General features: G+C 40.6%; 1 protein-coding gene across 1 annotated transcript; it reads left to right on the top strand.

Annotated features, from left to right (window-relative positions):
- Nucleotides 1-5,223: 5,223 nt before the first annotated feature.
- LACC1 (laccase (multicopper oxidoreductase) domain containing 1) lies at nucleotides 5,224-10,581 on the top strand. The gene is made up of 5 exons (XM_009881050.1): nucleotides 5,224-5,791; nucleotides 7,052-7,233; nucleotides 7,701-7,866; nucleotides 9,744-9,969; nucleotides 10,407-10,581. Exons 1-5 carry the CDS (start codon nucleotides 5,224-5,226, stop codon nucleotides 10,579-10,581), a joined length of 1,317 nt encoding a protein of 438 aa, XP_009879352.1.
- Nucleotides 10,582-11,791: the final 1,210 nt, after the last annotated feature.

Raw genomic sequence — 11,791 nt, 5'->3', positions numbered from 1 at the left:
CAGGGAGGGCGTGAGCCGTGTGAGGGGAAGCGCGGCCGTTAGCGGCGGCCAAGGGGGAGGGAGAGGCGGGAGAAGGGCCGGGGAGCGGGAAGGGGGAGGCTGCCCCCGGCAGGAGACGGAGGAAGAAAGGAGGGAGCAACTCATCCTGTCAGAAATGGGTGGGTGCTTGGCGGTGGGGCCCACAGCAGTAGCGCGGCCTGGCTGGGCCTGTGGCTGAGGCAATTTTGCTTCTCTCCTTTTTCACTTCTGAGTGCCCCGAGTTGCCTAATTCGTTGTGTCAAACCGCATTTTCTGTCATAATTTGTTAGCGTTTGATGTACGCTGCAGAGAACATAAGGTTTGCCGGGCACCGTTGGGTTACGAGGAAGAAGAAACGTGGCCCGGTTTGTCCTGCCGTACACTGTACCCTGTGTTAGAGCCACAGGCTTGTCTGCTGCCCGCTTGTATTCCTCTGAACTCCAGGTTAAGGAATTTTAACCCTAATTTCCACAATTTTTATAATTTAATTGCTCATCTTTGCATAGAATCTCTTTATTTCATCCCTTTTCTGAAAGGGCAGAAGCTGAATATAGTACTTCAGCCGGAGACATAATGTCAATTTGTCCTTTTTCAATATTGTTTTGTACCCTGGATATTTTCTGACCTTTTCTTTATCCTTTCTCAGCATTCTGCACCAAAAAAAAATAACACCAGTAATTATTTTTTCTTCCTTAGTCTGGTTGAAAGAAAGAAAATGGTTGTGTTGGTCTGTTTCCATCAAGTCCCGCTGTTAATTTTTAGTGACCTAGTTCAGACACATTTGGCAGTGGGGTGGAAAGCCTCAGAGATAACCGATTCCTGCAGACTTGATGAAAATAGGTGCCTGGGGGGGAAGGACAAGATAGCCAAAACAATTCCCTTTGGGAGGGAGAGCCAGGAGGATTCAGCTCTCATCCCTCTGCCCAGTGTATGCTGGAAGGAAAAGCAGGAGGGGAAATAGTGGGGGACTCCCTAGGAGTGTTCTGGACCTGGCAGAAATGTAGGTTTACTGGAACTGGAGGGAAGGGAGCAACAGGGGACATAGGACAGCAATTCACAGGAAATCCAATTTTATTAATTCTGCTGTTCATGAAAAAATTACTTTTTTTCTTTTTTCTTGGCCTTTCATTGTCATATACTTACCTGGCACGACTGATTTTAGCTCAACTGAGAACACGTAATTATTATCCTATGATTCTTGGACAAAGCCTGATACAAATCCCTAATTCTTCCACTTGCCTTTTGACCTTTGCATTGTCCTGTCAAAACATTCAGCCTTTTTTACAGACCTCTACAAAATTTCTGACTGCTCCAAGGAGAAATCAGCATCTTAATTTCAGGCCTCTGGCCGTGAGGATTGCCCTCTTGTAACCTCTCTATCTGGGTTCTTCTGAATATACTTTTTCTTGACTGGCTGCCAAATTCTTCCTGGGAACGTGCAGTTACAGCTCAGAAAAGGAAACACTTTCAGTCTGCACAAGTTTTCCTTAAACTTCTTTGTGTCCTCGTTCTGTTTTGCTACGCTGTACATTTCTGAATCTCTTTGAGATTGTGCAAAGCTGATCCATTAGCACATATGATTACAGCAGTGAGTTACATGGCAGGGTTAATGCTGCTTCCGGGTTTAATGCTACCCAGGCACTTAATCATGTTGGTGCCTTTCAGTACAGTTTGTTATTTCCTGTGGATACTGACAGCAACAAAGCATGGTCTCATCATAAAGAAGAAATACAGGTTCCCACTCCAAACTTACCTAGAATAGGAATTTCCATCTTGTACAAATCAGCTGCAAGACTGACAGTGAGAAGTGAGATATATAGAGCTGGTAACGTGTGTTTGTACCAGATGATACGTTTCCAGAGTTTAAAAGGATTGTCTACCTGTGTAAGTAAATTCCTGTGTTTTAAACTGAGCTCGTTTATGAAAACTGTGTGTACTTCAATCTTTTGATTGTAAGTACTGATTTCTGTTTCTTCAACCTTACCTAAATACCCCTAAGTTAAGAGAGGCAGGTTTTATTTTAATCCAACTTAAGAGGTTTTTACATATTTCTTTTTTCCCCCCATTTTTTTTGTCTTTGCTGTTGTTAAAATTTTATTACAAATATGCTCCTATCCCTGTTCATTTTGGCTGCTTTAATGACCTGTTTTCTTCCTCTGGGCATCTTACTCTGGCAGATGTTAAATATTTCGTGCCTTTTTAATTTTCCCAAAACAGTATCAATTCTCTGTGTTTCTGTAAGAAGATAAGGTGACCAGTAGGATTCAAAGACGCAAGAAATTGCCAGCAATTTTGTCTTGACCAACAGTGAGCTTTTAGAATTAGATTTCTGTGGGTTTTGAAAGTTGCTTTTTGGATCTTTTTTCTACCCTGAGCTATCTTCAGCAGCCTGTTTTTATTTCCTTCATTGTTTCTTTTCTGTATTCACTTTGCCTTTCTCCTTTTCACTCTTGTCACTATCCCCACCTTTCTTCTCATTGTCTATAATTTTCTTTCATTTTCTTTTTCTTGGTGTCTGTGCAAGAGAATCTTTTTACCCTCCAAATGTTTGTACTGACAGAGCTTCAGAGAGTGAGCGAAACAGCTAATGGGTGGCCTTGGCTTCAAGTTCGTGCAAGTATTTGCCTTGCATTGTGTACTGAAATGAGCAATTCCTTAATACATGCGCTTAATCTTTCCTGATGTGGTTACACACAGTGAGACTTTCCATGGAACACTGAGACTGTAGAGCATGTTACTTAAAACCTGAATAACCATAAAGGCATTTGCCATAAACTAAGACATTGCTGTGTTTGGCTAGCCTCTATTTTGAGGAGGGTTTTGTTGGGGGACTTAGAAAGCAGTCAAAAAGATTTTATTATGACTGTAGCAAATTTACTTCTGACACCACTGACTTCAGTAGGACTCTGTGATGCAAAACTGGAAGGATACGAGGGTGAATCAGCCCCATTGTTTCTTTGTGTACATCCCAATAATTGACCCTGTGGACTTTTTGCAATACACACACAACTTAATAACAGTGTAGGCAATTACCTCTCCCTCTGCAAACACTGTCCTTCCACCCTTTCTTTGATGGTATTTTTCTGGGGAGGTATGGGGACAGCAGTGAACTGTACTTACCTTCCACTACTGACATATCTGAAGTGGAGCAATAATCTGTTTTTCCACTACGCCCCTCTGTTGTACTGTTTTTGCTGGGGCTATCGGCTGTACGTAGATTGGGATCATGTCATACTCTTACAGGCCTCCCACAGAGACTGTCAGGGTAGGGAAGGATATATCCTGATTTCTCAAGTCATGTTCTTTGACATGAGTCTGTTTTGACACTGTTTTCTTAGCAAGCGGTTTTCTCTAAAATCGGTTATCAGTTGTGTGTAAATAATACTTTGAGCAAAATCAAGAGTCATAAATTCCTTGGCATATGCTTTTATCTGCTGTCACATTTTGATAATTTTAGTTCACCTGTTTTGATAGTCACTAGTTAATCTTTGTAAGCATTTAACTCGCAGAAAGGAAAACACCATTTTCAGTCAGGATTATTTTTCTTCCAGTCTGGGGGAAAGAACAATGAATAAAATACAGAATGCTTTCTGTAAAACCTACTCTGAATAAATGATTCATTAGAACCAGAAAGGTCTTTGACCTCTCATTTGAGTGTGGAAACTCTGGGAATCCATTTCCTACCATAAAATGCCAAGGAGGAGACCAAGTCCACCATAGTGGTAGGCCTCTAGTACACACAAAAGCAGTATTTTTGCAGGATATGAAGTGCTGTGAAACCAGAGCATGCACGTAGTTACAGGAGAATGAAAGCTTGGGGCAGGAAAATAGTGCCGGGCATTATCTGATACGGTTAGTTCTGGTAGCAGAGCATTGATTTCAAAGACTCAAAAAAATTCTCAAGTCTTTTTTCCCTTCAAAGGAATTAATATGCATGCGTGATTTGCTACTGTGTAAAAACTGGTGGTGCTAAGGAATAGTCTAAATGACTATGGAGTCTTACAGCTAGTGATAAAGCTGCATGTATTCCCGTTAGATCAAGCACAATGCTTGGTCATGAAATCTGAATAGCTGTCTGTTCAAGGTTCCCAAAGCAAAAGGATCTAGTCTTCTGTTCCAGACCTCTGGAGACTTACACTGGAAACTGAAAAATTAGCAGAGGCAGAGAAGATAAAACACTTCTGAGAGGATATGTAAAATAGGCTCTCACAGCAACAGAGAGGGGAAGAGGTGGATGGACAAGTTTCCACAGGTAGGCAGACTAGCTGGGCTTGGATCAACAAGTCCAGAAAAGGACAAAAAAATCCCACCAAAACTAGAATTACACCATGGTCACAAGTCAGGCTGTGAACTACAGTATGATTTTGGATAAGCTTAAAGTGCCTTGATTTCAGAGCAAAGAGTGCAGCTACCATAGTGAAAAAGCTGAGGTGGGAAGTTGTGCACAGTATTACATTATTTTCATTTAGTTCTGTGTACTTCTGGCATTACTAGGTAAAGTTTCAGTAACCTGTGCTGAGTTCCTCTGTGTCTTGAAAAGAAGAACTATACCACTCACGTGCCCCTCCACATGGAAGTCAGAAATTAGCAAGTCAATACTTTTGGTAATGCGAAAGGGAGAAGTGCAAAAGGTCTTGTGGAGGTCTGTGGGAAAGATGTCATTGAGCTCACAGACCAGCACCCCTGCTGCCAGGAGGGGTAGAAAACATGAGCTCCACCTGAGCGATAAGTGTGTAAAACACCTACAAAAAAATTGTTATAGAAAGTCCTCCAGTTCCAACAAGCTGAGGGACCTCTGTATTTGACTGCCCTCATGGGAGCTGGAGGAGGGCCCAACAGTCAGAGGTCAAGAAGATCCATTAGGCTAATTTGTGTTAATTGAGTCAATAAATCTAATGCTATGTACTAACCTTTTATTATCCCTGACCTGGGAAAAACCTGAGGTAGGCGGGGTGGTAGGGAAATACCTAAATACTTAAATAAATACATAGTAATTTCCATTTCCGCTACTTTCTTTTGATGCAATTTCTTTTGATGTAGTGAGGAAATCCTGAGACAGTAATTACTGCTATGCCACCTTCTCTACACAGTATCACTGAATGCGTTGCCTTAATAACATAATTCCATGTTTGTATTAATGATTCTGTCTTGCCTTTTTGTTTGTTTCTCATGTTTTGTTGCTGACTACTTGGCAGTGGTAGGAATATGGTGGAAGCAGTACTGATAGATCTGTTCAGCCTACCAGCCAACTTGCAGAACAACATCCAAGGATTACTACGTAACACACTGGAAACTATTGAGAAATGCTCTTCCATCCCTGTTCCATTTGTTTATGTCATGTGTTGCCAGAGGCAGGGGAGTAAAAGGAGCGGTGAACAAGAGTCCTTGCTTCCAGCTCTGAGAGATTTTCAGCATCTGAAGAAAAGACTGGAGGTGGTACATTCTCTGACTACAGCTGCTGCTTTGTACACCATCAAACAAAGACTGGATGAAAAAGACCTAAGCATCATTAAAGTTATTCTCCCTACTTTGAGAAAAGACTTAATGAAAGTATATATAGACCATCTCTTTACAGCAGTCTACCAGTTTGAATTTGAGGATTTACAGGTGGCATCCGGTGGTGAAAACCTACAGATAGTTGAGCCTCAGAGTGAAGGGCAGACACTTCCTACACAGGACGTGGCCCTCATCAGAAGTGAGATCCAAAGGTACTTGGAAAGCCTGCCGAGCCTGAAAGGGGAGCTCACCATCCTCAGATCTTCCCTGATCCCAGGTAAAGAGAATCCCAGCTAATAGATTTTAGGGAGACTGTTCCAAAGCGTACTTCGAGGGAATTGCAAAATGGGTAAGATTTGGAAATGTCTTCAGGCATCAAATAACTCTCTATGATGTTGTAATAATGTATCAAGTCTATAAGAGGGGGAAGTGTTAACAGAGATACAGCAAAAGACTGGCAAGTCTGTTCCAGGCCTGGGTCATGGTCAGGAAAGAGAGCCCCAGGTTTAGTGAGAGCGTTACTGCAGACAGTAACATCTCCTGCCTGCTCTGTGGGAATTACACACTTTGAGAGTTACCATCATCTTCTGGAAAGTCAGAACAGGAATTTCTCCTGATCTGCAGCCTAAGACATGCCTGGTTAATTAGACTGATATTTCAGTGTCCCTGTCATGGCATGACCCAGTTTACTGCAGCATGTCTCTCAAGCAGTGTGATTATGGGGTCTCATGATTCAGAGGATTCAGGGGAAAGCCAAGAGGTTTCATACTGCAAAAATTTGGAACTCTCTGTCCCTAAAAATATGTCTGAAATGATACAGAGCCTGAAAGCAACATGAGTTACTTGAAGCCACCTTTGCCTCCGTTGTGCTTCAAGATTTTGACTGTGTCTTTGGAAGGCTCATACTGCATAAAAGAGATTTTGAATCTGTATGTTGATTATGTCCCTAGGCTTGTCAGCTGTTAAGATAGCAAAGATACCAGTTGTGGGACTATCTGTCTGTATTCAACTTTGCCATTGAGACATCCTCCCTTCCATTGCCCCCAAAAGTAGCTTTTGGTGCATGAGGCCATGATAAATGATCCACACGGTAAAATGAGAGGACTTTTAAATAACTCTAGATATTCTTGGTGCTTTCAGTGTACTTTAGAAACATGTTTGAGATTCTGTGAAGTCTTGAGGACTAGTACTTCTTCTGCCAAAAAAGCTTGGGAGATGCCACCTTAGAACATTTGTTTAAAAATCTACTGTCATTTTCCCCAGGGTTTGCACTAGGGTTTGCGCTAAAACTCTGCAAAAAGTCAGGCTAAATCTGCCAGGACTTCTTGCTCAAACGCCTCTACCTTAGCCTCAGAGGATTATGGTTATGAGCAAGAAGGAAACAGAACCCTTAAATCTAAATGCCACAGCTAAATACAAGGTAAAGCAATACTCAACTTGATTGGCTGATTCCAGGTCTCTTCAGGATAAAACCATGTAATATCTGGACTGGTCTTGTGTTGAAAGCAATTATTTGTTGTCTTTTTTGACTTTCCAGATGATATCTTCCTACATGGGTTCACCACAAGGACAGGTGGGATCTCCTACATACCAACTCTAAGCTCCTGCAATCTCTTCAGCAGTTCTAAGCGGAGGGACCCACAAGTTGTTGTTAAAGAAAATCTCCGCCGGCTAGCTAACGCTGCAGGATTTAACCCAGAGACTTTTCACAGAGTCAAGGTATCTTATCAAACAATGGATTTATGTAAACGAGTCATGTATCATTGGCTAAAACTGTAGGCATGATTCTTATCTTTCTCAGCAAGAACTTGTGAGAAGCAGGACAATTAAAACATTTATGCTGGCAGTATATCTGTGGAAATAGCCATCCAGACTATCAGCCATTTGACACTATATGAAGAAGAAACACTATTTCTTCCAAGTAGATTCTAACGTTTAACTTAGCACAGAATAATGAGATAAATGATCAGAGCAGACTCTCTTAAAAGAAAAATACACCATCACTTCTATGGTGGCTTTCTACAGATACATCTGCATGACATTTGCATCGAGGGAGTGCCTGATTTCCACGCATAATCAGGTGGTGCAGATGAGTGTTTCATGCCAGAGAAAAATCCTTGCATTAGTCAGAACTGAGGGTTTTTTGCTGCCACGGCACTGTCCATGTTCTGTTTTTGTCTTGCCAGATTGATCACGCTAATGCTGTGTATGTAATGGGAAGGACAGAGCCTGACAGCTATGATGGAATAGTTACAAATCAGAAAGGTGTTACGATAGCAGCTCCAGGTGCTGATTGCATACCCGTGCTGTTTGCTGATCCTGTCAGAAAAGCCTGCGGTGCTGCTCATTCTGGTAAGAATTTGAAAGCATGGAGATCAAAATAACTAGGAGACCACTGGAAAGGGAGTTTTTAACTAAGGATTACAATTTAGCAACCAAAGAAGTGCTGAGGGGGAATAAATAAATACAGGATCACATAGCAATATAGTTAAGTTTGTTAAGTGTAGTATAGTTAAGTTTTTATCCTGCCAAAACAAGTTTGTTTCCCAAGCTATTTTTTTATTTTATTTTATAACTGTAATAATTATTATTTATGTATTTATGCATCTATTTTTCTGATCTGGTAGCCAAAATCAAATAATTTATTTTGTGCCCTAACTTCCTTTGTAAAACATGGCTATAAAGCCAATGCCCCCAACAGTCATTTTGGATCACAAGAAATATTTGTCTGGCCCAAACCAAATGAGAATAAAACTGAAGCAGGGATGGTTAGCTCAACCTGGGGTTATGTCTGACTTCACAAGATGTCCCAACTATTAGCCTAAAATACGTATCCCGTGGTGAGATTTTCCTACTGGGCCTGTTTCATTTTATAAAAAAGTCTGTATTTATGAGGTCAAGGAGAATGCATGGCTGAGAGTTTCTCCTCAGCTTTGCTGCTAGTACACTCCTTGATATGGTAGGAAGCTTCACCTCTGCCTAGAACTTGCGAATACCACCTAATTCATGCAATTCTTCATGCATTCAATAAATTAGCCAAAATAAATTAAATTTGTGAGTCATCATAAGATGATAAAAACTTTGATTTTCCTTCAATAAAGTTGTGGGGGGGTGTGTGTGTGTCCTGCTCTGTGCCTAGCAAGCTTTAGAGAAAGTGAGAGGAATGAGAATTGCGGCATGTTTGACTGGGAGGAGAGGGGAATATTGTGGTTTTTAATGGGTACAAGGGATGGAGAGAATTTTATCTACTTTTGAAAGTGTTAAGGGTTTTACATTGTAAGTGTTCAAACCTAATTATTGTAAAATATTTAAACCTGTAGTTGCTCCTTTCTCTGCTGCCTCATTTATCTAGTCCCTGACTCACCACACTCTTCCCCAACCTACACCATTGCCTTCTCCAAGCATACGTCCCACCTGCAGCCTGAACTCCTACCTTCCATCTTCCAAGTTTTGGTCTTCATTCCCACATCACAGTCCTTGCCAGGCTTCCAACTATCTTTTCCTAAGTCCTTTTCTTCCTGTCCAAGCCCACCTCGGTTCATGTTTAACTTGAACACAGGTTGCTATGTATACAAATAAAGACAATTAGGTATAATGTTATCTCAGTCTTTGGATGCAGAAAAGCAGAGGAAAAGTTATTAGCATATCCTATCCTTCGTTATGACGCAGTCCCTGTGCAATGCAAAGACTTTCTGGGACTCAAACCAAGATATGAGAACTCAAAGCTGGGCTTTCTTCTATCTATTCCAAACAATGCCAAAGTGCAAGGCTTGGCTTTCTTCTGTGTATGCCAAACAATGTCTCTAGCTTGAGCCTTTTTTTTTTCCCCTAAAATAACACTAAAACCATTTTCCCTGTATTATAAAAATACACTTCTGACTGTAACAAATTTCTGTTGTCATACTCCCGTTTAAATGTTTCAAGCTGAGAAGCTGTAAGGTATGCTCTAGCTGCTCAAACCAGGACACGGGGGAAAAAGGAATTCTGAAATCCAAATCTAAACTCTTCTCTCCAGTTTCCATGTCCACAAAATTATATCAGCAAACTGATAGTTGTTAATGTGTTGGAGTTTTAAAAAAAATAATAATTTATTATTAGATAGAATTATTTCTTTTTAGATGTAAATATATCTACTAATTTGTACCTTTAATAATAGCATATATTTTAGCTTCTATAAAATTGAAGAGACAATTTATACAATTTTTTTTTCAACCTCTCATTTCTCACAGGATGGAAAGGCACATTGTTAGGAGTTTCTATGGCCACAGTAAATGCTATGGTATCTGAATATGGCTGTAATGTGAAAGATATCCTTGTGGTGCTGGGCCCATCTGTAGGACCTTGCTGCTACAAACTTCCTCACGAATCAGCAAAAGAATTTCACAGAATTGATCCAAAGTGTGTGAGACTATTTGACTCTGCAAGTCCTTATATTGATATTAGAAGAGCAACACGGTAAGCCTCCTGAGTGAACAAAAGACTAATTTCATATCAGTTATCAATAATTATTTTCATATTGTATTATCCAGCACTATTATGGTGAGGGTCCTCACCGTCTTAAAGTACTCTCTCGTACTTTGCAGATCAGCAGGGGATACCTTTGGATGAATGGTATTTGTTCACTTTTGCTGGATTTCAACTATTATTTTATTGTTATACTGTTAGTTTATGGATTATGTTCAAATTAAATGTGGTTTTACTGGTTGCAGAAAAGCACTTATTTTAGTATAATACTGGAAGAAAGAAAAAAGAGAAGCAAATGAAAGTCCCAATCACAATATTGACAGTTTGTTCAATTGGTACTTAAGGTGCTGTCTGAATGATAGTGTCTTAGGGAATGAGAGGATGTACAAAAAAAAATACTATTTTCTGTTTCTCTTTCTTTCTTTAAGGATTCTTCTTGAGAGTGGTGGGATTCTTCCTGAGAACATCCAAGATGATTCTGTCACCGACCAGAACCAAAATATCACTTTCTGTACTGCATGCCACCCTGATAAATTTTACTCTCACTTTCGTGATGGCTCTAACTTTGGGACACAGATTGGCTTCATATCAATCAAAGACTAAGACAGCATCTCTTACTCTGGAATAGTATTTAGACAATAAGTCTAGTGCATTGTCTGGCATCCTGCTCTCCTCATAGAAGTTCTTCCTCCTTCCTTTCACAGACTTGCCATAGGAAATTCACGGGTCTTGAGATTCTCCTGCTTCTTCCCTTCCCTGCCATTCTGAGGCAAGAAGAAATGTCTAGGGTGCGGGGCCTGTGTGAGACAGGGTGCAAAGGAAACAAGGACAAGCCACACCAGTGACAAAGCCCTTCTGCAGGTCCAGATGCAAGCTCCAACTTTTTTGGAGCCGCCTTGACCCAGAAACCTCACTGTCTTAAGGTGGTGAAAGCACAAAGAAACAGTCTTCATTAGCTTCTGGGTGAGATTTCTGAATGAAATTAAGTATGACATTACTGATATAGGAAGGGAAGCCTTTATTGGACATCAGCTGTTTGAGAACACCCAGCTTTGGTACTTTTAGCTGAAGGTTAGCCCTATGGAATTATGTGCCTGGGATTATTTTTCTTATTTGGATTTCTTTAAAGAAGAGCTCCAAAACGCTTACAGGACTTTTCCTATGGAAAATAACTTGAAATTGAGGATCAAGCAATCTCCTTTTGGGGCAGACATTGAAAATGTATGAACCCTCACCATTCTGTATTTTTTGACTGTGGAAAAAGTAGGATTAAAACTTGTGATATAATATGACATATATTCATGTTTCCTTAGGCTTTTTTTCTTTAAACTATTGGTGCTCTGCTAATGTCCATTGAGATGGTCTCAACAGTGCCCAGTTATTAAGTAAATAGCTAAAAAGGGGACTGAATTTAGCCTTAGTTAATTTTACTGACCAATAGTTGACTTATCTGTCTTACTAAGCAAATTCTAACTGTGCTCTGTTTTCTTTCGGCGGTAAAAAATTTGCCGGAAGACATTACAATAGACGTGATAGTTCCTGACACATAGACAGTGAGAGCTTCCTAATAGTAAAAGTATGCTGGGTAGCCTGCAGAGTTGCCAAGCACAAGCCTTGGGACAACTGTCTGCATGACGCATTTTATTTTTTGAATTCAACGATCTTTTCCAATTCTCTACCCTTATGTCCACTAGAGGTCAGTGCTCGCTCACGCGGTGCTTCCATCCCTGGTTGCACCGTATACACGGGTTTTCAAACCGTGCATTTTGCAAAGCAGTGTATGACATACGCTGCTACTTTTGCCTATATAATA

The sequence above is a fragment of the Charadrius vociferus genome, unplaced genomic scaffold (genome assembly GCF_000708025.1).
Source record: "Charadrius vociferus isolate BGI_N301 unplaced genomic scaffold, ASM70802v2 scaffold210, whole genome shotgun sequence".
Taxonomy (NCBI): Eukaryota; Metazoa; Chordata; class Aves; order Charadriiformes; family Charadriidae; genus Charadrius; species Charadrius vociferus.
This window is presented reverse-complemented; position numbering and strand designations above follow the sequence as displayed.

Coding starts and splice junctions, on each gene's coding strand:
- LACC1 (XM_009881050.1), top strand. CDS start 5,224: ATGGTGGAAGCAGTACTGATAGATCTGTTCAGCCTACCAGCCAACTTG. Junction 7,234..7,700: donor AGACTTTTCACAGAGTCAAG/GTATCTTATCAA, acceptor TTGTCTTGCCAG/ATTGATCACGCTAATGCTGT. Junction 7,867..9,743: donor CTGCGGTGCTGCTCATTCTG/GTAAGAATTTGA, acceptor CATTTCTCACAG/GATGGAAAGGCACATTGTTA.